Source organism: Serinus canaria, chromosome Z, assembly GCF_022539315.1.
Source record: "Serinus canaria isolate serCan28SL12 chromosome Z, serCan2020, whole genome shotgun sequence".
In the NCBI taxonomy this organism is placed as follows: domain Eukaryota; kingdom Metazoa; phylum Chordata; class Aves; order Passeriformes; family Fringillidae; genus Serinus; species Serinus canaria.
In genome coordinates this window covers 73,476,067-73,502,148 of record NC_066343.1, presented here as the reverse complement: position 1 = coordinate 73,502,148, position 26,082 = coordinate 73,476,067, and the positions used below count along the sequence as shown (strand labels likewise).

Sequence of the window (26,082 nt, the reverse complement as noted above, 5' to 3'; positions counted from 1 at the left end):
TGACATTAAGCTCTTTTACTCTTCTGGTCTCTTCTGATGTGCTTGATTCAAATGTGCTATGCTTCCCAAGTCAGCCCTTATGGCAACGGAAGATTTCCAAGTTAGTGTGCTCTGGTGGGCTACAGAAAGTACAATATGACCTAATTCCTTCCTGCAACTTCCTCAGCCTGGGAAATGCTCGGTTCTACTCACATTAAATATATAATTATCTTAAAAGTCTGTGCTTTATTCAAACATTAAAAGCCCTCAAGCCTGAAAAGAACTCATTAAGACCTATCAATCTTGCAGAAATCACAGACTTCCAAATTTCTCATCCAGATTATAGAGTTGCTTCCTACCTCTAGATATTTGCAAAGCCTTCATTATCTCTGTTGTCCAAACGCACCAGAATATGTGCGAACTTCAGTGGGGAAGTTCTTGGAATTGGTGATATCATCACAAAATGAGTCATCCTGTATCAGCCTAGTTGAAATAGGAGGGTTTTTTTGTTTTGTTTTTTTGGGTTTTTTTTTAGTGTGACTACAGGTATATTGATTAGCAGAGGAGGAGGTAGAGATGCTTATGTAAAGAGCTTTTCGTTTCCTCTTACCATCACAGACTCTTCTCCCTACATGTGAGGGATATAAATTGTTCAGAAAATAAATTTGCCTACAGTGTTGTGCTGTAGGATCCCACAGATTAAGTTAACTTCACCAAATGCAGCCTTAGTTGGCCAAATTAATCTCCTTTTCCAATACTCCCCTCCTGGGCCCTTCTGCTGGGTGCAGCTTTTCCCCAAAACCCAGCTGATCGAGACCCATTTGATTTGCTTCTCAGCAGATTTTGGTAGAGTAGTTGCTTCTTGCTCAATATTGCTTTTTTTTATCCTGAGAAAAGACAGAGGAAGCCTATCAGGGAGAATAAATCAGTCCCAAACATCAATTCTTGCCTGCACACGGCTTGGAGTGGCTATGTCTGAGCAGAAAAAGGAAGAAAAATTATGAATTTTGTACTGTCTAGACTGGCTGATTTGTCCCATGAATTTGCTTGGTGTTCTATCTGCAGCTGTTTTAGGAAATTAAGCCCTTGTAATAAACTTAATTTTTTTTTAAAATATATTTTTAGGGTGAAGCAAACTGAATTGTTTGACAGATGGAAGAGCCTACAGATGTGCAAATGGGAGATGAATGTCACAGAAGCCAATTTATTCAAGTAAGAATGTCTCACATTAATGAGACTGAGTAAAATTTACTTCAGTTTGAATTTAGCTTCTCACAGAGATCAATATTTCACATGGATAGCAAGAGTAAGCATGACAACATTGGGAATACCATCCTTTATGAATAAATGTAGACTTTTCCCCCTATTTTAAAAAACAACTCAGCAACAAAATTTCTGGCATGTGGAACAGTCTTCCAGGAAAGAGAAGGAATTTGGTGTGGGAAAGACTTCCAGGTGTTATTTGGGCAGCAGTGGGGAGGGAGATGAGATTTAATGGCTGCACCCAACACCTCAGCCCAACTCTCTGGCTTGGAATGGTAATATCACTGGTGATACTGCAAATTTGGCCTACAAAATAATCAGACTTGATTTCTTCTGGGTGTTTTACATACTGTCAGACCTTGGTTATGATTTTCTCTGGTTTTTGACTGTTTTTTTTTTAATGGCTTGTCAGCTTTTGCCCACGTATTATCTACATATTTTTTCTGGTCTTCAGAGACCTCTCAGTTAATTTCTGTAGTGCTCTGTCTTTCTTCATGTAACTTCTCTGCTCCATGATCCTGTCAAGACTCAGCTTTTGAAACTGGCTTTGTGAAGGCAACAGCAGATTGAAGCCAAACCAGTTTCTGAATGTTGTATCTTGATATATTCCAGTGCCATATTTGAGTAAGTTTTGAGAAAAGAAACTATTCCGGGGTAGGTGCTGTAGACTGAATTCTGCAAGTCACTGGTACAATTCAGAGATGTTGTTTGTAATAAGGCCCTCAGCTTTATCCCAAATTGTCTTGCATGATTCCAGGAAATAGCTGTCAGGAGTTAATGAGAGAGTGTGAGAATGCATGTGCTGAGTTAGTCATTGACATCTTTAAAAATAACATTGTTAGTCTCAGACTCACAACAGTTTCTCCAACGTGATCTCCACACCTAAGTTTTTTTAGGTGTTTGGTTTTTGTTTGAATTTTTTTTTTTCTCCCCTGTATTTTTTCCTGGAAATTACTTGGTAGGCAATTATCAGAGCCCGTTTTGAAGAGGAGAGTCATTCAGGACTGCAGCTCATTATTTTAAAAACAGCTGGAGTGAGAGGAGTAATGATTGTGCCCAGAGAGAAAGCAGCACTTTGAGGTATGGAAAGGAGCCCTTTGAGGTTTGGAGGCCAGAGCAGAGGTGGGGGCAATGAGAAAGGAGTTTCCAAGGACCACCAGGAGGACCATCAATCTATCTCAGGCCACCAACACCAGCACATTAAACAAAGAACCTCTCTCTACCCTGTGCACTGAGAGAAAAGAGATGAAAGACTCTTGTCACTTCTTCTACCTGCCCGACTGATAAATCACTGCTCCAGGGCCCTCACTGGCACCCAGATGCAAACAAAATCTCTGTCAGCTGGTTTCAGGACAACAGTAGTGCTTGTAGTTAAAAAGAAAGAAAAATGTCTAAAGCCTGTTTCATCTGTGTTCAGTGGGGCAGAGACATCAGTGTGTGAGTTTGTGGGGAAGCTGCTGTCCCTTAAAAGCAAACCAAGGTCTCTGAGTTTGGAGGCTGTTTAGGAGGAGGATGAAATGTGTAACCCTCCAAGCTGTGGGATATTGAGCTTTGCCAGTTCAGTCCCATCATGTGAGATGGGGAGAATCCAGCAGATTTAAATAGCAGCTACTTGAGCAGCTACTTGAGGGATGAAGGGCAAAAATCACAACAAAGTTTGTATGCAGAGACTAAGGAAAGCAGTTTCCTTGAGAATCTTCTATCAGATTCACAAAAAGGCATTCACAAAAAGGACTGTGCCTCTGGAACACTGGCTGGACATTAGGGAAAAACATCTCTTTCAATTCCTTAAGGAGCAGCCAATGAAGAGGTTTTTCTCATATCCCAACTGTAACAATTCAATTCCACTATCTGTTTGTAATTATTTTTGCTGTTAGACATTATTCATTGACTTTTTCAGTCTCATTTGCTGCCTTGATCTGACGGTCATTTTGTGCCATCCTGCATGAGTCAAGTATCTGAGAGTAATTGGACATCACTGAAATGTTTGCATAATTCTCTATTTGCTTTCTGGTGCTTGTAATGAAGCCCATAAAGAAGACAGGCTTATTCTTCCAACTTAGAATATGAGGCCACACACCCCAGAGGCAAGGCACTTAATCTGGGTTATTTGAGAGCCATCTGGCTTTGCCTTCGTGCTTGTACATTTGCCATGACATGTATTTTTCACTAAAGGTATCAAATGCATTGCCTGGGAAATAAACCATCCTTGGAATAAGGGTGAGCAGAAACCAGGGCTTCCAGTGCCACCAGTAAAAGAAGAAAAGCATCCAGGGCAGGATGGGAGGTGGGAATGGGAATCTTATTCACAAAGCTGCTTTTGCCATTTACATTTCATGTGTGGGGGGGTTTTAGTTGTTGGGGTGTTGGTTGTTGGTTTTTTAGGGTTTGGATTGAAGGTATTTGAGATTGTAGTTTATGTTTGGATTAAAGTGTTTATTAGTGTTTATTAGGAAAGCAGTTTCATTACTGTGAGTTTGGCTGCTTTTCATTAGAAGGCAGAAAATGGTTAACAATCTTTTGTTACAAGGTTTTTAAAGACAAAATATTTAATTAAGAATTGAGAGATTATTTTTTCTTTTAACTTAATAACTGATTCTAAAAAGTTTGTAATGTGGATTTTTTTTTTCTAATTACAAAATGTTACTTAAACTTATGAAGAACAAGGAAGGAGAAACTTAGGATGACACTTTGTGTTTTTTATTTTACTTCCGTCTACAACATACTAAAAATTTCAAAACTTAAATTTTTTACTAAGTGATATGCTACTTTTTATAATATATTTTACAGTTTTGTGGATGTTAGTCTATTTTGAAGTCTAGGAAACTTTTTCTATGAATGAGGGTTAAAGTTAGTGCTCCCTTGGGGGTTAGGATACTTTAGAGTAGACAGAGAAGTATTTTCGGTGTTTTGGGTTTCTACAATGTGAAAGCAAAGGGATCAGAGCTGAATGGTTTTTTCTCTCTTCCTCTGAATCCCATGTTTTGGATTTTATGCAAAAAAATTAAAATTATTTGGCCATTAGTCTGAGATTTTGGAGTTTTAGGCACGACCAGTTTGCCTGGCACCAACCTGTCGGGGCCACATCACCTTCCTGACACCCACGTGTGCAAGGCCAGGGGCAAAACTAAAATCTTGGAAGGTTTTTTTGTTGTAGTCAACGTGTGCTGTGCTCCACAGCAGTCTGATAAGTGGGGCAGTGTCTTTGGGTATTGCAGTGTTTAAATACTACGCTGCCACACTTCCACATCCCCAGATGGACTCTTGAGCCCCTGCATTTCCTGCCAGTGATGAGTATATAATTCATGAAAGGCTGCAGATCTCTAAAGTAGAGAGGGAATAATTCACTGATGTGGTTTTGCCAGGATATGGGAGGCAGAAGCTCATCTTTGGGGGCTAGAGCAGGGAAGAGTTTGTACATGAATTCCCCACGGCCTAGAAGAGACAACAATAGGTATCTAATTTACTCTCTTTTCTTTTTGCTTTGCCAAAGTTTTCTCTATCACAGAAAATTTCACTGAATCTGAAGGAAAATCCAGCAAACCAACCTTTTACCCATTCAAGAGCTAAAAATTTTTTTTTTGGTGAAAAATACCTTGTTAGGAGTAACAGCAGTTGCAAATTCTGTGTCATGCCATCAACTCCTTGATCTTACTTCCTTTTCATTTCACAGGTCTACTCTGTCAAGGTGTTGCAATGCCCCATCCTTTCTGTTCACCACCCAGAAAAATACTCCCTTGGGAACTAAACTGAAATATGAAGTGGACACGAGTGGAATCTTTCATATCAACCAAGAAATCTTCAAAATGTTTCCAAAGGTGCCTCTTCCCATTTTCAGGAACAGTTTCACTGTTTCACTGCTGCATTAGGCTCTATCCTATAGCCAAGCATTTAGCACTTGTTTGACATTTCTACCAAATTCACTGCTTATATTTTGAAAATCTTTATTTTTGATACAATATTTTAGGTGATTATTCTGTTTTCTGGTGTCATCTGCAAAATATATACATACACATCCATCCATCCATATATATATATATATATATATATATATATGCACACATATGTATCATATGTTTGTAATTTCCTGCAGAATATTGCCAACTTAGGAGCAAAGTGGATAATGAAATAAGAAAGCTAATAAAAGAGACACTGATTTATCAGAACTATTTCAAAGTATAATATTCACATATAGTAAAGCCAACATTTGAGGGTAGGTCTGATTTTCCTTTTGGCATGATTGTTTTATAATTAATATTCACAATGACTATTTTTATACTTATTTCCGTTTGCAGATTATCTGTGAGCAGGCTTCATAATTTTTAAATGTATTCATCATAATGATTATTCAAAGCCTTTCTAGCAAATATTGCTTGACCTCCAGGGGTATTCAAGGTTATAATCAGTGGGCAATTCCCTCTGCACGTGGTGACTGATGAGCATGAATGGGCTGATGTGGCTGTAGATTTATCATGGGGCACACCCCTTCAATTTACAACAACATACTTGGAGGGGGTGGCTGACATTGATCCCTTTTGAAAAGTCAGACCTATATTCAGGTTAAGTACTTACGATTTGTGCCATTGAACCTGTCCTTCAGGGTCCAAACACTTCTAATCCTTTGGCTTTCTGAGCACTGCTGAGAAGAAGGGAAGTGTTGTTATCTGAATGTGCACACGGGGAGCTGGGGCAGAAGCAGGGGAAAGGCTTGGATCCAGGAGAGCACTTTGGCATCTGGAGATGTGCAAAGAATGGGTACATCTAAATCCAGGACTGTTATCCTCAAAACCCTGCCTAATTAGGCAGACGAGTGCATCAAAGTCTAAACACCTGAGATCTGCTAGGCTTGTCCTAGCTGTGCTGTTTGTCCAGGTATGATCAGGATGCTGTGAAGGCATCATTGCATGCCAAAATGCCTTTGGGAGTCACTGGGCAGTGACTAAAGCCACCCTCTACACTGGAGCAGGGCTGCAGCCTGTCACATGCAGGAAATAAAAGGCTGAAAACACAGAAGCAATGCTGTAGGGCAAGAGCCTCGTGCTAAGCATGAACACATGGCTTCTGATTTTCCTTCCAGGGCTGCCAAGGGACTGTGTGTTAGGAAATCACTGCATAAAGCACAGACAGCTCCATATTTTCTCTCTGTCAGACAGCTTCTGCTTTTCTCAGACAGGTGTAATTGCATGCCCTTTTTGCCTCATGGCTTATGGATGCCATGGAAAGATCCTGGGAATAATCACCTAGAAATGTCAAGCCACTCTTGCATCCCTCTGTAGTTTTCAGCGTGAGATTATTGATAAAATATGTATGTACCAAAAACGAGCACTCTCATGCTTATATAAGCACATCCCTACATATTCATAAGGTGTAGCATGGCTCAGCTCTTCGTCACAGCCCTCTCACCCTAACAGCCCAGTTTGTTCTCAGGATGTGATTTTCACTCTCTGGCTTCAGCAGCAGCTGCATCTCTGTGTGTGAAGTCGGGATTTTGCCCAAAGATTACAGGAGGATGCATCTTGCACAAGTCCATAAAGCTGCCTGACCAAAGTCAGTGCTGGTAATGCAAATGCTAATTAATAATCATTAATACTATTAGTACAATTAGAGTTGGTAAGCAGTAAAATTTGGGCTGCTTTCTGCGACGTACTGTCTGACAGACTTCTTGGGCTTTACTGGCTGCTGTGGAGCTCTGTGTGCAGGCTTCCCAAAAGCAGGACACCAGAGCCTCAGGAACCAGCAGTTTGCAGGCAGCTCAGAAAACAGTGCCTGAGCTACACTAATTCATGGTTTGTGCCCTCACGTGGAAATCAAAGGGGAAAAAAATGTCTAAAAATACTCCTTATCTTATTGAAACTGGGGAAAAAGAACAGGTTATTGGTTTGGTTTTTCTTCCATTTGGGTTTGTTTTGCGTGCCATCTCTAATTGCACAGCAAAATATCCCATCACTTTGTGCAGAGGGAACATTGCACCCCAGAACCAGCGTCAGCATCCCGTGGTTAATGCATCAAGGTGCAGCTGCAGAGGAAAACAAAAGGAAAGAAGTGAAAAAGGAGCTTGTTGTCTCCATGTTTTGGGGTCTTTAACTGTTTCCTTGCCGTGCTGTTGCAGGACATGCCATACCACCGCTCCCAGTTCAAGAGGTGTGCCGTGGTGGGGAACGGAGGAATTCTGAAGAACAGCAGATGTGGCCGGGAGATTGACAGTGCAGACTTCGTGTTTCGGTAACCACCACGGCTCCATTTTCCCCCTTTTTTGCCTTTTTCAATGACAAATGGAACATTGCGAAGTTTTTCTCTCTCTCATGGAAACATGACATTTGCTAAATTGGCTGTGTCAAGCCTGCTTCTTGCACAAAAAGATGTGCTTCAAAAAAAAAAAAAAAACCAAAACCCCAAAGCAAGAACAAAAAAGCAAACAAACAACAACAACAACAACAACAACAAAAAAAAAAACAACCAAAAACCCAAAAACCCCAAAACATCTTACTTTATAGTATTTTTTAAAACATTAAGCTTTGAGGAAATATTTCTCCCGAACTCCATGGGGTTAATCACTGACTTATTGGCAAAGTCTGATGCTCTCTTTCAGGATATCCCCTGCCACTGAGGTTGTGGATTTATACTTCTATGGATATTACCCTATAAGCAGTGTCCTATGAACCTAAGCATTATTTTCTGGGGCAGATCTGAGCCAGGGGTACAGCCTCTATTGAGTGACAAGCAGCTTGGTCAGATGTTAATAGCTCACAGCTGATGTGCCTCAGAGGTGTGTTTCTGGACTGCTGCAGAGCTCAGGTGCTCAATAACAGGATTTACTGTAGTCAATAATCAATCCAGGCCTTCCAGAGTCACCAGAATAACTTTAAAGATTAAGTGTCTCCACTGCTCCTTGCTATATGTGAAATTACCCAGGTTTTGCATAAACTGGGATGTCCCACAATGAGTGTCCCTGGATAAGAGAGTCTAGCAGCAGTTTTATAATCCTTAATATATATGAGAAAGATTTTTTTTGTTGTTGTTATTCATATGCATGACTAATCCCTCTCTAAATCCTGTTAAGCTCTTTGCCTGGGTCATGGCATATGACCGCTAGCTCACAGATTCATGACTTGTTCTCTAGAAAAGAAAAATCTATTTCAGTTGGCCTATTTTCTGATCTTGGGTATGTTGTTGTCAGTTTAGAATAACCATGCGTAAAACAATTATTTCTCTGACTTCACACCAGCAAAATTTAGATCAGATTTTGGTTCAGTGCAGTCTTAATTTAATTTGACATATGAGAAAATTTTACATTCAGGATTCATTATTTTCAGACCCCTGTGTCTGCCTCCTATTCTAACTTTACAGAAAACTATTATCTTAGTTGCCAATGAAAAAAAGAGTCTGTGAGAAAGTCCAGGCTTCGCATAACTTCTTTCTTAAAAGCCTAGTCCATTCCATATGCATTAAATAATTACTGTAGATTCTCTGCTGTTGTGTTGGATCACAACCATAAGTATGGATGAAAGGAGCAGCCCATGGGACACATGGAGATTGCAAGCTTTTAAGCAGAAGCTGAAATGTGTCTGGCAAGTCTCATTTATGTTTGAGGACTTTTAGCAGAGGTCCTGTTTTACCACTGCTACTCTTCCTTGAACAGTACCAAAACCAGTGAAAAAAAGAGGAGATTATTACAGAACTTAGAAACTGGGTTCTGTTTGGTAACTGTAACAATTAAATGGAGGTTTAGTCAGAACTCGAATATGAATAAATATATCAGTGCCAAAGAAACCCCTGGTACACCATCTCCAAAATGTGGATTATGCAAAAAGATGTGCCAGTGTTTTAAAACACAAGGTCAATTTTAAAGTAAAGCTTGTGTTCAAGGTCAGGTCTGAATATATCTGCTTTCCAGTCCACCAAACTATCAGGAATCATTATCTTGGCCACCTGTGAAATTATATAAAACATTTCACAAGCTGTTTATGGGGCCCTGATTACATTCAGCTGTACCTTCAGGACACTTGGGGAAATCTTTTCTTGTGGCCAGCAGCACGCAGCCGGGATTGTTCTGTGAAGTAAATTCTGAAAGCAATTAGTTTTAGTACAATAGAATATATAAAATACACACCAGGGTTGCATTTACAAGTAGTTATTGTCTGTCTCCATCTACTGGCCAGAGCAGAGCTCTGTGCTGAAGCACCGGGTGAATTTAGAGATGACAACTGCTCTCTTGGTGGGGATGAGTTTTTGGAGTCTTGTGACAAAAGTACAGTTTGTGCTGATGGGACCATTTTTATAAGGCATTTTCACCTTCAAAAAATTCAGTACCTCTCAATCCTGGTGTGAATTTCCTGTTCAGAAACATTGAAAACCCTTCTCAAATATCATCTAATCAGCACAGTGCCCAATGCTAGGTGGTAGTGGGGGTGCCCAAGGACTTGAGTGGCATGACCCAGCAGAAGGAAGTCCTAGAAATGGCATTTTCTGTGAAAAGGATAGCCAAAACCAATTCTCTGGCCAGATAAAGATGGACTATCTGTAAGGTGGATGTGAACCTTTTGAGTGTTAGAAGGATTTCAGAGGAATTTTGTGCATTCTTCTGCTCCCCAAGCTGTCCTCTCTCTTTGGCTGAGAAATTATCCTGTTATGTGAACTGTGGTATTGTGAAAACAGTAAGCATCTCTTACCCTAAAGACCATGACAGTTTTTTCTAAGCCCTGTTCTTCAGAAATAAGGACAACTTTGAAAATTAGGCACAGCAGTATTTTTGAGACTGTCCTAACAGTGACGGTTTTAATTGAGGCTTGCAGGTCACTTCAAAAAGCTTTCAAAAAGTGTCACTCAGTACCTAAATCAAGCTTAAACTGAGTGTAAAACCAGTTCTCAGACCACACATTTTATCTCTGAAAACAGATACTGAAGTTTTTTTCAGCTGGATTTCCATTGGAAAGAAAGACAGAGTGATGGCTTGTGAGTGTGTGTTTCAGTAACTTCAGCCTCTCTGGAGAGAGGCTCTAAATTTTGTGAGATGATGTATCTAGGACAAGGCCAAGGTGAATGGAGGCTGGGCAAAGTCAAGTCTTGCAAATCTCACAAGTTTGCTTCCAAAAACTTTGATGTCCTGTGGTGAACTTGTGGAGTCAGAATTGCTGCTATTACACCATGTTGGGAGATGCTAATAAATGGAAAAGGAAGTGAAGCAGATAGTTTGGGATTAATTAGGTCTGGATTGATTCCTCTCTTGTGGAACATTTCCCCTAAATTCTCCTGGGTATAAACCAAAGCATCTTTGGTTTATTATTTAAAACACTTTAAGGCAGTGTTTTAGATATGGTTTATTAATTATTGAATACACCTCAGCTACTGCTCAGCAAGCCTTTGATTTTATAGGCTGATTGGCCTTGGAGCTTCAATCCATTTTGCATCCTAAACTGCCAAAGTAAATAGGTAAATTGCTATGAAAGAGGCAAATGAGCACTGGCTACACCTGCAAAGAGGGGTCATCTCTCACAGGTGAGGGAACAAGAGAGAATTTCACACAGCCCTCAAGAACTTGTTAGATTATTGAGCAGTTTGGTCATCAACACATTTTGAAACAATTTTAAATTCTCATTCTGTTTCTAGATTAGTTGCTTGGCAGAAATGCTTAAATAAATTTTATTTACTAGTCCTGAAAAGGTGAAAGAAATTTTTAAACTTTGTCACTAATTTCTTTTTTTTACAGATGCAATTTACCTCCTATATCTGAGAAATACTTCATGGACGTTGGGGTGAAGACAGATGTTGTGACTGTCAATCCCAGTATAATCACTGAGAGGTTATTTCTGGTTCTTTTTGTATTTTCTTTCTCTTGATTTCCCAAATCTACCTTCAACTTAATTCTGTTACACAGAATTTCTTTCCAAATCCTACTTTATGCCATCATACGAATCATACATTTCATTCTGAATTGAATAGGTAACAAGTTGTAGAAATGCACAAGTTGTAGAAATGTTAAACCTGCACTTTGATGATAGAAAATGGAAAGGCAATGAGCTAAAATTAAATTAAAACAACAAAGCCATCCTTCCCCTGCTCTGTTTGCAAGTTCCAGTCAAACACAGAAACATTCAGTGTGAAAAAAACTGGATCCCACCCAAAATGCTGAAGTCATAGAATCAGAGTCATTAACTTTGGAAAATTATCATCAAGTAAATAGAGTAACACACATTGTCACATGTTTTAAAGAAATGTCAGTGAAACTTTACCATAGACAGGATTGACTAGGTTATTTTAATTTTAAATTTGTTAAAGCCCTAATGCTACCTTGTGACATTTTTGGGACCCTGAGGCTCATTACTGCTTTCCTTTCTCAATGGGGGGATGTGTTTCTTTTCTCAAGCAACATAAAATAATTTGACTTTGTATTTCTTTTAGAACTGTTACAGTTAGACATTTTAAGCACTTTCTAGCTTTGGTGTTGGCCACTTTTTTATACAGCCCTGCACTGCATGGTGCACCACATAGCTTGGAAAAATTTCGTACTTCCAATAACACCACGAGAAGCGAGACATGATCAGAAATGGCCACAAGGTTATTACAAAGTTATTATAAAATTTTTATTTTTTAATTTTAAATTTTTTTTTCATTTTAAAAAAGTTATATTTTTAATAGTTTTTTAGAGGTATGTAATTTCTACCCTACTTTTCATGCTGATGCTGTAGCTACAAATCTAAGTACATTCCCGTTGATAGCGGGAAGCGATCAGCAGGAAGCATCATCTCAATTATCCCCGCGTCAGAAATATTTCAGTGAAAGCCCGTTGGGCGCCTTTCTTGCCGGGAACGTGCCGACCATCTCTCACACCCTCTTCCCTCCAGATTCCACAAGCTGGAGAAGTGGAGGAAGCCCTTCTACGACGTGCTCCAGGTGTACGAGAACGCCTCCGTGCTGCTGCCGGCCTTCTACAACACGCGCAACACGGACGTGTCCATCCGCGTCAAGTACGTGCTGGACGACTTCGAGTCACAGCAGGCAGTTTATTACTTCCACCCCCAGTATCTCATCAACGTCTCACGCTACTGGCTCGGCCAGGGCGTGCGGGCCAAGCGGGTCAGCACCGGGCTGATCCTGGTGACGGCGGCCCTGGAGCTCTGCGAGGAGGTGCATCTCTTCGGATTCTGGGCCTTCCCCATGAACCCCTCAGGGATTTTTATAACTCACCACTACTACGACAACGTGAAGCCTCGCCCCGGCTTCCACGCGATGCCCTCGGAGATATTCAACTTCCTCCACATGCACAGCAAGGGGATCCTGCGGGTTCACACGGGGACCTGCAGCTGACAGGGACACTGCGAGAGTGTGGCGGGAGCTCGATGGCCCGTGCAAGGTGTGGGAGGTTTTGTTACACCCCGAGATTATGCAATAATTGTTTGATATAAATTTCCTCAAGACATTGCATCCCATAAGATCTAGGACACCAGCATCTTTCCTGCTAGCAGAGTTGGGTCTGTAACAGTGTAGGAGAAGCAAAACTCCTCTGCCCCAGGGTACACGGTGTCCTGGAAAGCAAGTCAGATAAGAAGCACATTTACAATACATTTAGGGATAAATAGAGCACATTAATATATTTGTCATTTCACTATGGAGAAAAGCACCAAACTTTTGAGGAAAAACAGAGGTGGAGAATTTTAGCATAGATTATATGACTTTACAGAGCTTTCTGAATCGAGTACCTTGGGGTATTGCCAGATGTTGTTGAACACTCTGTTCTCTGGCCTTTAGATTTTTGAAAATACTCTTTAGCATTATAGCTTAATGGGGATATATAACTTAAAATCTTTGTTCTGTAATGTCACAAAGTGTTGATCAAAAATAGCCGATAGATGTGTTAGGAATAAACAAAATCACTTTATGAATTTTTTTCAACCAGGATAAAACAGAATGTTGAACTCCCATTCACAGCAACAGGTAACTGTGTGAATCATGTTGTGATGTTGTTTTAGAGATTGTTTCTTTTTCCTTCTTGCGCCTTGCATTTCTGTTCTCCTCTGCTGACTGTGCTTCCTTTCTCCTTGTCTGTGATGCTTTCCTGCTAGCTAACACATGGCAATGTGTGCACTTCCTCCCACAGCCACCATCTCAGCATCACATTGGAGTCCTTGCTGAAGGAACAAGCTCCTTCACAAGGTTTTCTCGAGATGAAGAGCAAGGGGATTACATAGTTATATTTTACAAGTTGATTTTTTTGGTTCAGCATAAGATAGGAAAAAAAAAACATTTCCTCGCTGATTTGTATTAAAGACTTTGTAAAGTATCTGAATGTTGATTCACTGTTGTACAGGTTGAGTTAACACTTTCAGGTATCTGTAATATGTTGATGTCAGGAAATGAAGTTAAAATTCAGAGAAGTTATTTTGTGGCTTAGATTATGAAGCTTATTTTAAAATTATGCATCTTGAGATGTCAAATGTCTTAATGTGGCGTTTTTGTATATGGACAATGTTATTAGGATAGTAAAAGGGCTGATGGTGTATTCTTTAAATGTCATCAGTGTAGCTCTGCCAGATATGCCAAGCCTAATTTTTCACCTGCTACAGCTGACAAAATCTTAGAGGAGAGAAGATGCCAGAAGTTGCTGGAGTTGATTTTGTTGTAGCAGGGTGCTGGCACATGCCCCTTCATACTGGTATGGCTGCATACACAGGAGGTGAGGTTTGCTGTTCCAGCTGTGCTGGCATAGTTAAACAAACAGAGTTTCCCTGTCTAAGCTCTTAGTCTGAAGCACTAGGGCTGTTGCCTTGTCTTGTCTTATGTAGATTATAAGGTCTTTGATCAAGGATTTGAAGTTTAAAGTTCTGTATGAGGGATGTTTTTTGCGGGGGGGAAGAGGGTTTAAATCCAAATATGGACTTGGATTTTGACTTTGTAATGCATGAATGCACAAAGCTTCTTTTAAAAGCCTCTGTGCTGTGCTGAGAGCTGTGCAAGTTGCTCACACTACAGATAAAATGATCACAAAGAAAGTGAAAGCACATTGGTCACCATTTCAAAAGTCCCTGCTGGCCAGCAGTGACCTGGGCGGTAGGTGAGAGTGCATTTTATTTACACTACAGTCCTGAGGTTTGATTGCCTTAGCAGCAAACCATCCTTGATGAAGGTGTCAGAATTCACCTGGGAAATACCAGCCAGGGGCAGGGGAAGGACCAGTGCTTAAGCTTAATATATTATTTGTGGTGATGTGTTTTAGCTCTTAGAGTTACATGGCGTGTTATTGAGCACCCCCCCGTATCGTCTACCTGTGAAATAGGCAGCACCCCCCTCAACCCGCAGGTGAAATGGTTTCCTTGACTCAATATGCAAAAGAGGTCTTTGTCGTTGCTGTGTTCTGTAAATTTGTGTGCAAAGGGCTTTGACAATGAAGTGCTGTGATGAAAGTGCTATTTAGAGTGCAATGTGACACTGCAGGTTGGCCGTCTAGCTGTGCATTAAGTTTTATGATAACAGTAATGACCCTGAAGCTGGTACTCAGAGCCCTTACTCCTTGTTCTGCCTGAGTTTGGGACTAGTAGTGGCTTCAGGTTTGCTTTGCTGCTGCTGCTCTGCTAAGGTTACCTTCTTTAGTAAGAGATTTTTCTTTACTATGGTGATGGAAGTGAACAAAATCAACTGAAAGGAGTCTGACACATTGCAGAAGGCACTTCAAACAAGATGGGAAAGCACTTGAGAAGCACCCATATGTTGATAGAAATAGTGCAAATCCCTCTTTTTAGTTGCAAGGAATCCTTTTGGACAGACAAAAGGATAAGCAAAACTGCATTTACAACTAATCTGTAAATAGAGGGTCACAGATGTTTCCTTTCCACTGTTTGCTTCGTATAAATGAGCAATGTAAATTCACTGTAATAAGTGCAGTGTTACTGTGTTTAGATTTTGATTGCTTATAAATCTATAGCTACTATATTTTTTTAATGATTTTAAGAAGTGTGTGCAGGTTACTTGCACATATGCACCAAAGGCCCAATCTTGCCACATTTATCTGAAAAACGCCGCCATTCAGGTGGGTGGGTATTTTATTTGTGTAGGGACTGCAGAAACAGGCCCAGATATTTCTGTGAAGGTGTACATAGCTGTACAGTTAAGGAGTGATTCACAAGCCAGAAAGATAACTAATGAAATATATATAAAATAGTCCTTGAGATGAAATACATGTTGCAACATGTTCACTTTCTGATTCATTTTTCAGGTGTTGCTCAGAAAGCGATTGTAAAACTATGGCACTTGTCAGAAATGCCATATGTAGAAGGGCTTTTGCAGAAAGAAGGACCCTCCTTGGTTTCTGCCATCATTCTTTTGTGTACTGAGCATAAGAAAATATTCTTTTGACATCAATCATTTGTCTGACTTTGGGGTTAGTTTTGTTTTCCCTTCTCCCATGAGGTCTAAGCTCCAAATGTCCAATCTTAACCTCAGAACAATGGGATAGATGAGTGGTAAGAAGTGACTGTCAGATGTGTTTGCTGCAAGTAAAGGATGTGTGTAGTAGCATGTTGTACTTTCCCAGAGAAAAGTCTTCAGGCCCCAGAGAAATCCTCCCCACCAATAATTCTGATCTGTCCATGAAGAAAGGCTGTCAGCTGTCTGGTACCACATCCTGAGCTCGAGCTGTAATCTCAGCTCTGCTGCTGCTGAGGATATGAAGCCTGAAACAGGCAGAGAGAGAATGTTATGGTTTAATCCCCAATCCCTGGCATTATTTAGGAGAATCCCTTAAGAAGTTCCTGATACTGCATACACTGGCAATGCAAGTTGAGGTTGAAATCAACTAGGATTGCTTTGACTTCATTGTCGGGTCAACAGAGGAGGCTCATGAATCTGCCAGTGCTGTCATCAAAGGGAAGGAAGTATTTAGCTGGAATAGTTTAGCTGATTGCTTTTGATTCATGAAATCCAACTTTGCTGTTGGACAGAATGGCTTCAATGGCGATAGGGCCATTATAATATTTTAGCATATTTCCTGTGATTGCAGCAGAGTTGTCAAAGCCAGCTCATGAATTGCAAAAGGGAGAACCATGCCATGACAGCAGCAGCTCCTTCTGCTGCTGTCTCCAGGAGGAGAGGCACCGTGCTGAGCAGGTCCGTGGTCTCCTTGAGAAACAATGTGAAGGGAATGTAGGAGACTGCAAGCACAGTGCTGCTCCAGAGCCTTTAGTGCCCTGGAATAACACGGCAGAGACAGCAGGTGAAGTTTCACAGCTTGCAGCAATCAGGAGTGGCTCCTCCAGCCTTTGAAAAATCCACCCTCTTGCCGGCTCAGCTGCTGATGAATTAAAGGTGACTGGGGATGGCCAGATGTAGTGGATGGAAGGAAATCAGCTCCAAGAATAGTCCCCTCTGTGGGTGTTTGGTGAATCAGAGGAAGGGCTGCTTAAGCCTTGGAGGCAGGCAGCAGCGCTGGTGGTGACGCGGCTGCGTGGGTGGGCTGCCCCTGCTCAGCCCTCCCTGGCAGCAATGAACAATCTCTGCTGTGTCTGGGGGAAACTGAGGTGGGGAGGCAGGGAGTCTGTCCTTCCTGATCTTCTGAGGCCAGGTTGCTTGTGCACTTGTCTGCTTGGGTAGTGAATGTGCAGTGCTCTGAAATTGGCCTTTTCCCCCACTTCACTTGCATTTGGGTTTGAAGAGAGCCTTGGATCTTTTACAAGTATAGGAAAAAGGAAACAGCAAAATTTGGCAATCCCTAAAGGGCCAAGTTCCCTGGGAAATTCTGGAGTGAGCTGAGGTTCCAGGAATAAAGAAATCAGTATTTGTGCTTAAGGCCTTTAGAAAATCCAGTGAAGCGTGTGGAAATTTCGTGTGCTCCAGAAATGGGCCTTGATCATGGGCAAGATGAGCAGCCTCTTTCCCCCCCCCACTTGATTTCAGAGACACTTTTTAAAATGCTTTAGATACAGTGCAGCAGCAATAGCATGTTTTTAATGGTGTGAGCAAAGAACAAGCTTCTCTGGAAGCAGAAGTGTTGTGACTGTCACTCTCCCTTCCAGATGCCATCAGTTCATCTTTTCAAACTCATCTATGCAAAGCATTTCATCATGGTACTGTAAATCATACATGAGCCCCCTGTACCTGGCAGTATGTATGTGAACCACAGGCCTCAGGAAAAGAGGGTTTTTTCTACTTGCTTTAAAATACCAGTATGGAATTTGTCAGTGATATGAATGTGTTCAAGGCAGGATGCAGCCCACTACCTTTGAACCCACCACCACTTTCACATTTGGGTTCAGCAGAAAGAGAATTCAGGCCTTACATCAGTGCTTGTAAGCCAAGCCAATAACCTGCATCTCCCAAAAGTCCCTCCCAGATTATTATCATTTTGTGTCTTGTTATCATCCTGTCTAATGTGGGTGAGCCTGCTTGGCATCTTGTGTTGTCTGCATTGTATTAAAAATAAAAATAAAATTTAAAAAAACTGATTCTATTCAAAATTGAAATTCTGTTTAAGTGCTTTTAAAAATAAACTTAAGGGAAATCCAAATGTACAAGAGGCGTTAGGTTGAGGGAGCCTGGGTCCCAGGCTGTCAACAACTCCCGTGCTCCCCAAAGCTCTGATTATCCAAGAAACATCAGAAATGAGGGACTGGCCCACAGTGGGAAGCTTGAAGTAAGACAAATCTGCCTCAGTGCTTCAAGGATTGAAAGATGTAAATATGTTACCAATGTGTCTGACTTTCTATTTAGAAGCCATAGATGTTCTCAGTGTTTGATCTTCGGGTAAGCTGATGTACATTTTTGACTGTACTAATCACTGTAAAATGTGTTAGCATGTAAAACAGTGACAAATTAAGCCAGAAAAATCAGGTACTGCATTGACTGGTTCTCAAGGTGTTTGTTGTACCTGAAACTGTCTGATGGACCAAGACACTGAAGTATCTCCAATGCTCCACAGGCTTGTGAAGACTCTGGTTATTGCCTTCTTATCAGTGTGGAACAGGCAGAATTAATCCCTGTTTGTTGGCATTGTGTTGGCCAAGTGATACACACTTAGGTGTGCATTCAAGCCTGTCCCCTTAGAGATGAGGGAAGGGAGAAAAAATCCTTCCCTGTCTGGGACAGGACAAAAATCTGGTGACTTTTTCTTCATTACTGGGCCCTCCTTGCTGTCCACCATGAGGTTCCTGATCAAACCTCTGCACTGAGCCCGTGTAAATTGTACTGAGCAACTACTGCCTGTTGAGTATATCCCTGATTTTCACCTGGTGGGAAACACATGCTTGTTTTGGGAGTACTGGAGTAAACCTTCGTGTTTTCATTGTAGGGTAGCTTGGGCTATGAAAAAAATAAAGCTGTTTCATGTTTGTCGTTTCTGTAAGGCAATGGCAGTGAGGGTGGAGAAATCCATTCAGAGTCATGTTGGTTTTATGATGATGTTACTCTCTTGTGTCCTTTGGCTGACCTTTATTTTGTCGACTTTACACTTTGTAATTTTGGCTTATTATTGTTTCTGTAGCTGTACTATGGTTGTGATAGAAAGCCTTTCAATTGCTGTAAGCCATAACTAGAACAGTAATCAGGGGTTTTTGGGTTTGGGTTTGTTTTTGTTTGTTTTTTTTTTTTTTTTTTGGTCTGTGTCACTGTGTTTGAAAGATGATTTTATTGAATAAACAAATCACTTTAACAGTTTTCTGGGAAAGGCAATCTTTGGGCCACTTATTGTGCCTTCACGCTGATTTTGTACTTTCTGCTGTTCTGTGTCCCTGAACTGGGGGAGCTGGGAGCTCAGCTGATAGAAATTGGCTCACAAAACTAGAGAATGTCATTGTGGAATTATATGATGATATAGCATCATTTACAGACATATATAAAAGTGTATTTAGAGTTATGCAACCATACAAACTGAGAATTTGGTATTTTGATCACTGAATATTCAGTATATATTCTGGACTGTTGTCTACAAAATATCTAGACACGGTATGGTGACTTATTACTGGAAGTAGCAAACTGTGCACAGACAGCCTTCAAAAAGCCTCTGCAATCCCTGGGATTTGCCTACTTACACCTTCCTAACAGCTCTGTCCTTTACTCTATTCATCCTTCACATAAAATCATCTTCTTTGGATTTGCTCTCTCTTATTCAGCCTCAGTCTTTCGAGCTTACACTTCCATCAATATTCTCACAGAATTAAAGCATAGATGTAAAAATATTTGTGGTAATGCATGATAGCAGATGAAACAACCATCTATTTTTTGAAACTGGGTATTTTCCCAATTGCCATTCTATTGTTCCTAGATTATAAACCTAAATGGGAGTATGTAACAGAAATAATACAATCTAGGTATTAGTGCTGGTATAAGGAAAATGTAAATGACTTTGAAGATGCAGAGCTGTGGTGAATGCTGGAGGAATCAGCCCTCATTCTTGCTGACATTAAAACTGATGGATGTACTTCCTTCCCCCAGATGCTTGTGATTATTGTTAGTGATTATTCAATCAAGGAGAGGAAGCATGTGGAGAGGGAAAAATGAATAGACAAATTGACACTGGATGATATAATTTCTGTCTATCACACTGCAAATTGCTCGGCTAAGCAAGCAATCAAAGAATGGTTAATTTCCTAAAGCCTGCAGCATCCGTCATTTTCCTCAGTGGCATTTGCAGCCTTGGCTCCAGGAAAGTCTCCATAAAAAGCCATAGTGAATTACAGAGATGTTTCACCACAGTCTGACAGTGCCCAGAAGTGGGCACTTAGGGAAAGAGCAGAAGAAACAGGGGAAATAATAAATGGCCCTTCTGCTGGTATTCCCTCAGACTGGTATTGACAGCTTGTATTTTTGGCCTCAGCAGTGCTGTGTGGTACTGAGTGTCAGATTTCAGCTCTGTGTTTGTGATGAAGTGGTTCCTTCTGCTCTTATGAGCTCCCAGGGGCGCCCAGCAAGATGTTTTGAGGTTGTGGGCCCTGCCCGATGGAGCCAGGGCAGGTAGTGACCTCCCTATTCCCAGCACAAGCATTGCAGGGAGCATCTCTTGGAATGAAAGTTTTATTAATTTCTATTCATCTTCTGCTTTCCTTTTTTTTTTCTTTCTTTTTTTTCCCCTAGCACTGATACCCAAATCTGCTTCTGGATGGTGAAGTGCTAGCAATCAGGTAAATTTATCACTTAGTTGTTTTCTCACTCTAGATCTTTTAGTTATCTTTTCATCATCACAACAGATCTGGTTACAAGAATAAACATTTCAATCCATAAAGAGACTATTGTCCATCACATTGTTATCAGAGAGATAAAATACTACATTTAGTCTGTATAGGTGCTGCCACCAGCACCTTTTTAGGTGGAGAAGATGCTGGTTGCAAGGATGTCAGCACTAAAGCTGCCCATGAGGAGCGTTTCAGACCCCACTCACTTTTTTCTAAACCTTTAAACTTTTGATTTAGCAAGTTCAGGTTTTAGCCCTGAGCTGAGAGCATGAGAATTTTGTTGAAGGTGAATATAGACTTCTGTAGACCATAGAGACAATAATAGAACCTCTGAGTTGTGCAGAGGTCTTTGCTGTTGGCATAGCTGGGAAGGACAAGAGGGGAAGGACAAGAGGGTCTTGGAATTCCACTGAATTCCTGGGATCAGTTCTGCCTTTTGAGACCCCCCCAGACCCAGACACCCTGGTGAATTAAGGGCCTTCCAGATACAAGACACAAGGTGCTATGAGAGGGTGTGATGAAATTCATCCACAAAACCCAGGTTTCTCTGGGATTTACTGCATCTTTAGGAATAATAAGGGCTAAAATCCACTGTTTTCCCTTCATGGGGCATCTTCTGTTTGTTTTTGCAAGGAACAGATTTTGTCAGCCATACAAACAGCCACACTGCCAGTTTTAGAAGTCTTTCTGCCTTGCTGGGCTGAGAGTCAGATTTTGGCGAGTGAAGTTCCCCCTTCCCCCAGACAAGGTGAGTGAAATGCCACCGAGGTGTCCAAGCTGCTGTCTGGAGCTTCAAGTGAGCATTTTTATTTGCTGAGGGGCACTTGGCAAAGCCATGGTCTGCACTCAGGTCAGGCAGGCAAATGCCTTTCAGGCACTGGAAGTTAATCTTGGTGACATCTACATTTCTAAGCACGTTATTTCCCTTGAGAAGCGCTGAGGCACTGAGGGAGCCTGATAATTTTGCAAATAATTTGCCATCCTTACTGCTCAACACAGACACCAGCAGGTGATAAAATGAAATACTGAGTCCCTAATGCCTTGCTCTTTGGAGGTTTCCATGAGCATGTGGTGCAGGATGATAAATATGGGATATGTGTCCCTTCCCTCTGAAAAGATTAATTAAATTTTTGATTTCCCATCTAGGTGTTTCATGAAGTATTGTGTACTCAGAATGGGTTTCGGGGATTTTTGTTTCAGATCTGCCTCCCCTGTCAGGTCTTTAATAAATCTCTCACAATTTTCCCTTCATGTGGCAACACAGGGGAAGGATTGGTAATAGTGATGAATTTCAATTTCTCCTTACCTTGAAACTGATTGAATAGGCTCTTTGGATGGTGCTGAGAACGGGGATTAACCACCCTCAGAAATTTGGCTTTGTCCTTGGTGGACAGTCAGTTGCTTGTGCAGAACTACTGAGTCCAGATTGTTGGACATGTCCATGTCCCTCTCTCCTGATGAGGTTTGGGTGTGCAGCCACAACCCCTTGAAGGGAATATAGGATCATGGAATTACTGTTGGAAAAGACATTTAATATCACCAAGTCCTGCCATCAACTCAGCACCACCACCATGTTCACCACGAACCACATCCTCAAGTGTCACACACACATTTTTAGAGCATTTCCAGGCATGGTGACTCCACCACTTCCCTGGATGTTCTGTCCTGATGCTTTACCACCCTTGACATGAAACATTTTTCCAAAGTACCCAATCTAAACATCTAAATATCTTAGTGCAGGTTGCTCTGTTCACCAGCTCCTCTCTCCTCTTTCAGTGGGATGAGTTTCACTGCTCCTCTTGCCTTTTTCTGGGAATCTTGTTTGCATTCTCTACAAGGTAATATGGACGTGTTTCTGCCAGAGTGCATTACTCCAGAACAACTTTGGTTGCAGCAATCTCAAGGCTGCTATTTATGATCTGAGGAAATCTTTCTGCTTCCTTTTCTTCCCAGAAGCAGATGGGAGACTGGAGGATTGGACAGAAGCTCTGCACATCACCCTGCACCACTCTCAGACTAGCCCCAGAACCAGGCTTGTCTGACCTCCCTCAGAAGATGCATTTTTTAATGTATTTATTTTTCTCCTTAGCACTCACAGCTTCATGACTCTATGGTCTTTCTTGCCTTGCAACCTTTTACAGTGAGTTGTACACAGCAAGGCAGGTGTTTGGAACAGAGGGTTATCCCTGGATTTTCCATTCTGATGGGAGCAGAGAGGCCCTGAGGCTCTCCCATTGCTTCAGGGCTGGCTGTGGCAGCAATACATGATCCTGCTATATATGGTGGTAAATACTGTGGAATCATAGGATAGGTTGGGCTGGAAGGGGCCTAAAGCTCATCCAGTCCCACACCTTGCCATGGGCAGGTACACCTTCCACCGTCCCAGGTTGCTCCAAGCCCTGTCCAGCCTGGCTTTGGACACTTCCAGGGATGGAACAGCCACAGCTCCTGTCTTGGTTTGGAAAGACAGAAGTCTGCTAAGAAAGGCAGGAGCCACCCCTGAAATGTAGAATGCAAACCCCCAAAATTGCTATAAATTTTTAATTAAGGGGCTCTCAGGCAAAAAAATATGGGAGCAGGAAATAACAGTTCTGTAGCTTCTCTCCCGCAGCCGCGGGGCTGTGCTGGAGCCGGCTGGGTGCCCCCGGCCCGGCCGAAGATGCCACACCAAGTGCCACTCCTGGAGTCCCTCCGGAACCCTGGGCAGTGGTTACCGTCTGCGGCGTGGGTGGCGCAGGAGGGAGCTTCAGCTACCAGGTACCAAAGCAAAGGAAGGAGGAGGGACGCCTGTATAAGTACCAAGGATCTTTTAATCTTCTTCCCGGGTGGGTTCAGGGACAGGTGACAAAGGGGGCCTGGAGTGGGGGCACTGATAAAGGGAGCAGGTGTGATACGCGGAGACACAAAGCTTACCAATAGCAAGGACCCAGGGAGGAGTGTGGGTTACAGCTAAGCCACTGAAGATCACACAGGGGAGGGGAAAAACCCCAGGGTCAAATCATACATCAAATTAAGGAATGACTGACCCAGAGAATTCTCGAGATAAGGGGGTGGTTACCATGACAGGCAGGGGAGGGGAGGGCAGCTCCAATAGGGACAAACCATTGTGAGGGAAGTACATGGGGGGAACCGAGGACCGAACCATTATTGAGTTACAAAAGAAATAACCGATTCTAAAAACACACAATGCCACACAGTTCTTTAATAGGGAAGAAAATAAAAAGATAAAATAAACAATGCTGGACACTAGAAAAACACTGACAGAATCAGAACTCAACATGACACCCTGTGGAATTGGTAGCAGTCCCATTGGAATTGTGGCTGCAGCCCTCCTGCAGTGCCAGGTGTGGTTCTGCTGGAGCAGGGATCCTGGAGAAAGGTGGAGTCTTCCTCAGAAGATGCAGTGGAAGAGGCAGCTGCTGTTCCTCTGGGAAATCCAGTGGAGAAGCCGTACTGGTGTTCCAGAATCTCCAGATTATATCCAGGTAGGAATGCTTGGCTACTCCCTCTGGGCTCACATCTCCCAATGGGATGCTGCAGTTCTTATCAGCCATGCAGTGACATTCAATGGCCTCTTATCAGCAGGTGTCTCCCTGGAGGGAGGAGTGGTTGTGGAAGAGATAAGGAAAACTTAACAGAAGACCACTGCCATACAGATGGCAAATAGAACACAATTTGCTTGGCAGTCCAGAACAGCTCCTCTGGGCACACTGTGCCAGGGCCTTCCCACCCTCACAGGGAAGAACTTCTTCCCAATATCCCACCTAACCCTGCCCTCTGGCACTTTGTCTTGCTCCCTGCCTTGGTAGAAATTCAGCACCAGAGATGGAAGGGTGGGACTGACAGACACTGACAGTGTGGTCTGTAAGAAATCACACCAGTGGGCACTATTTACCCCACATATTGAGCCCAAATGGGTTTGCAGACATTTTTCCAGGCAGGTGTTACACTTTGTCACAGAGGAGAGGCTGATAAGACACGGACAAATGCAGCTCCGTGGCTCTCCGAAGAAAGTGGCATGTATTTGCATTTTTATAAGCTCTTATCATTAAATGTTTTGGGTGAGTTTTCAACCAGCTCACCAGATGCTGACTGTCCTCAGCAGGGTCTTTGATGCACCAGCTGTGTGTCTTTATGCACAGATCATTTCCATCTCCTCTGCTGAGTATTTTTGGCCACCCCTAGTGCAAAGTTTTGCTAAGTATTGCTAAGTTGTTGCTTGAAAAATGTATTTTCGTGATTAGAAAACTTTGTAGCAGCAAGAGCAAAAGATTTGATTTCTGGGGATTAATTAACCTTCATGTTAACGACTTTTTCATCTATTAGCCTTTTGATTTTAATTCTATATGCACAACCAGCAGGAAAAAGCAAACAAGATGCACTCACTTAGCAATCAAATATGACATTAAAATAGTTTGGCCCTACCACCTTATCCTAAGCAAGACTATTTTTATTAAAAACGATCGGGTTTTGTTACATAATTTTATAGCATGATCATGGCTATTTAAAGGAGCTTGCTGTGAAGGACAGCTCATTGTAATCCATCCATAAATCACACAGACTTGGATGGGTCTGGTTGAGTTGTTAACCTTGACTCTGTCTTTTTAGGTGTAGTCATACCCTTTACACAAGAAAACCAAATCTGGCTCATCTCTCAATGTCACGTTTCATCATTTTTGGGTGAAAAATGAACTTTCTGCCAAGCAGAGAGCTGAGCCTGACTTTTTCTAAGGCTGCTGTCAATATCCTGCTTGTGTAACAATTGAGGCACAACCCCAGTGTGTAAAGAGCCTGGCAAATGCAGGAATGAGAGCCTTTCCCTTTGTCCATTGATTTCCAACAGCCTGGGGAGCACTGATAGCACAGCTGTGTGTTGTTCACATTCTCAATTTACATGTGGAAAACCAGAGACTGGGAGAAGTTGAGTCTGTGCCTCCTGCAAATTCAAAGCAACAATTCTTAGTGTGAAATGAGCCTCTCCTAAGTTCAGGCATGTCCAGTGTAGAGCCAGCATGTCAGCTCCCTGCCAAGGCTCTGTTTAGTAGAAATACTGCCCAGATTTATCAGTTTAGGCCAGGATTTGGTTTTGTTCCCTACCAAAGGTATCAGTCTGACAGCAATTTTCCTGATCCCCATCCTGCCTTTGCTCTCCCTCCCCTGCACCAGCCTGGAGGCACCAGAGCTAAATGGAGATGTCATCCCACACCTTTCCAGGGCCAAAGTTGGGCATTGTTCCTTCTGAGATGATGAACTCATGTCCTTGAAGAGATCTGCTTAAAGAATAAAATTAAAATTGGGCTGACCCCAAGTTTGGAGCTGATTTGCATAACTCCAGAGAGAGTGAACATCCTGCTGATCTGTAAGGCTGTAATTTGGGAAGGGCCTTTGTCCCCACAGACCCAGCTTGTGTTGCAGAGCAGTTTGTGCTCGTGATATGGGCTCTGATATTGTGATGTAATTGCTTTTCTAATATCCATGTATTATTTACACCATGCTACTGTTGCAAACTCCTTCTGGCTCCAGGTCTGTTGTTGCTGTAATGTATTTATTGGAGCAATGCAAGGTCAGGCTAACCTCCCCTGCTTGTCTGTAAATGACCCAGCAGAAACCAATAGTTTTAGTGCTGGAACACCAGTGTAAGTGAGACACAAATCAGGGCCCTGAAGTATTAATTTACTTTATTGCCATA

At 42.0% G+C, this 26,082-nt stretch overlaps 1 protein-coding gene across 2 annotated transcripts in view; it reads left to right on the top strand.

Annotated features, from left to right (window-relative positions):
* Positions 1-17,532, top strand: part of ST8SIA5 (ST8 alpha-N-acetyl-neuraminide alpha-2,8-sialyltransferase 5) — a 46,646-nt gene extending 29,114 nt beyond the window's left edge. For both annotated transcript variants that reach the window (XM_018920054.3, XM_009095358.4), the window contains 5 exons: positions 1,105-1,191; positions 4,916-5,060; positions 7,352-7,464; positions 10,949-11,041; positions 12,084-17,532. In XM_018920054.3, the coding sequence (XP_018775599.1) occupies positions 1,105-1,191; positions 4,916-5,060; positions 7,352-7,464; positions 10,949-11,041; positions 12,084-12,546 (901 nt within the window). In that variant the 3' untranslated portion in view covers positions 12,547-17,532. The remainder of the gene's footprint in view (positions 1-1,104; positions 1,192-4,915; positions 5,061-7,351; positions 7,465-10,948; positions 11,042-12,083) is intronic.
* Positions 17,533-26,082: the final 8,550 nt, after the last annotated feature.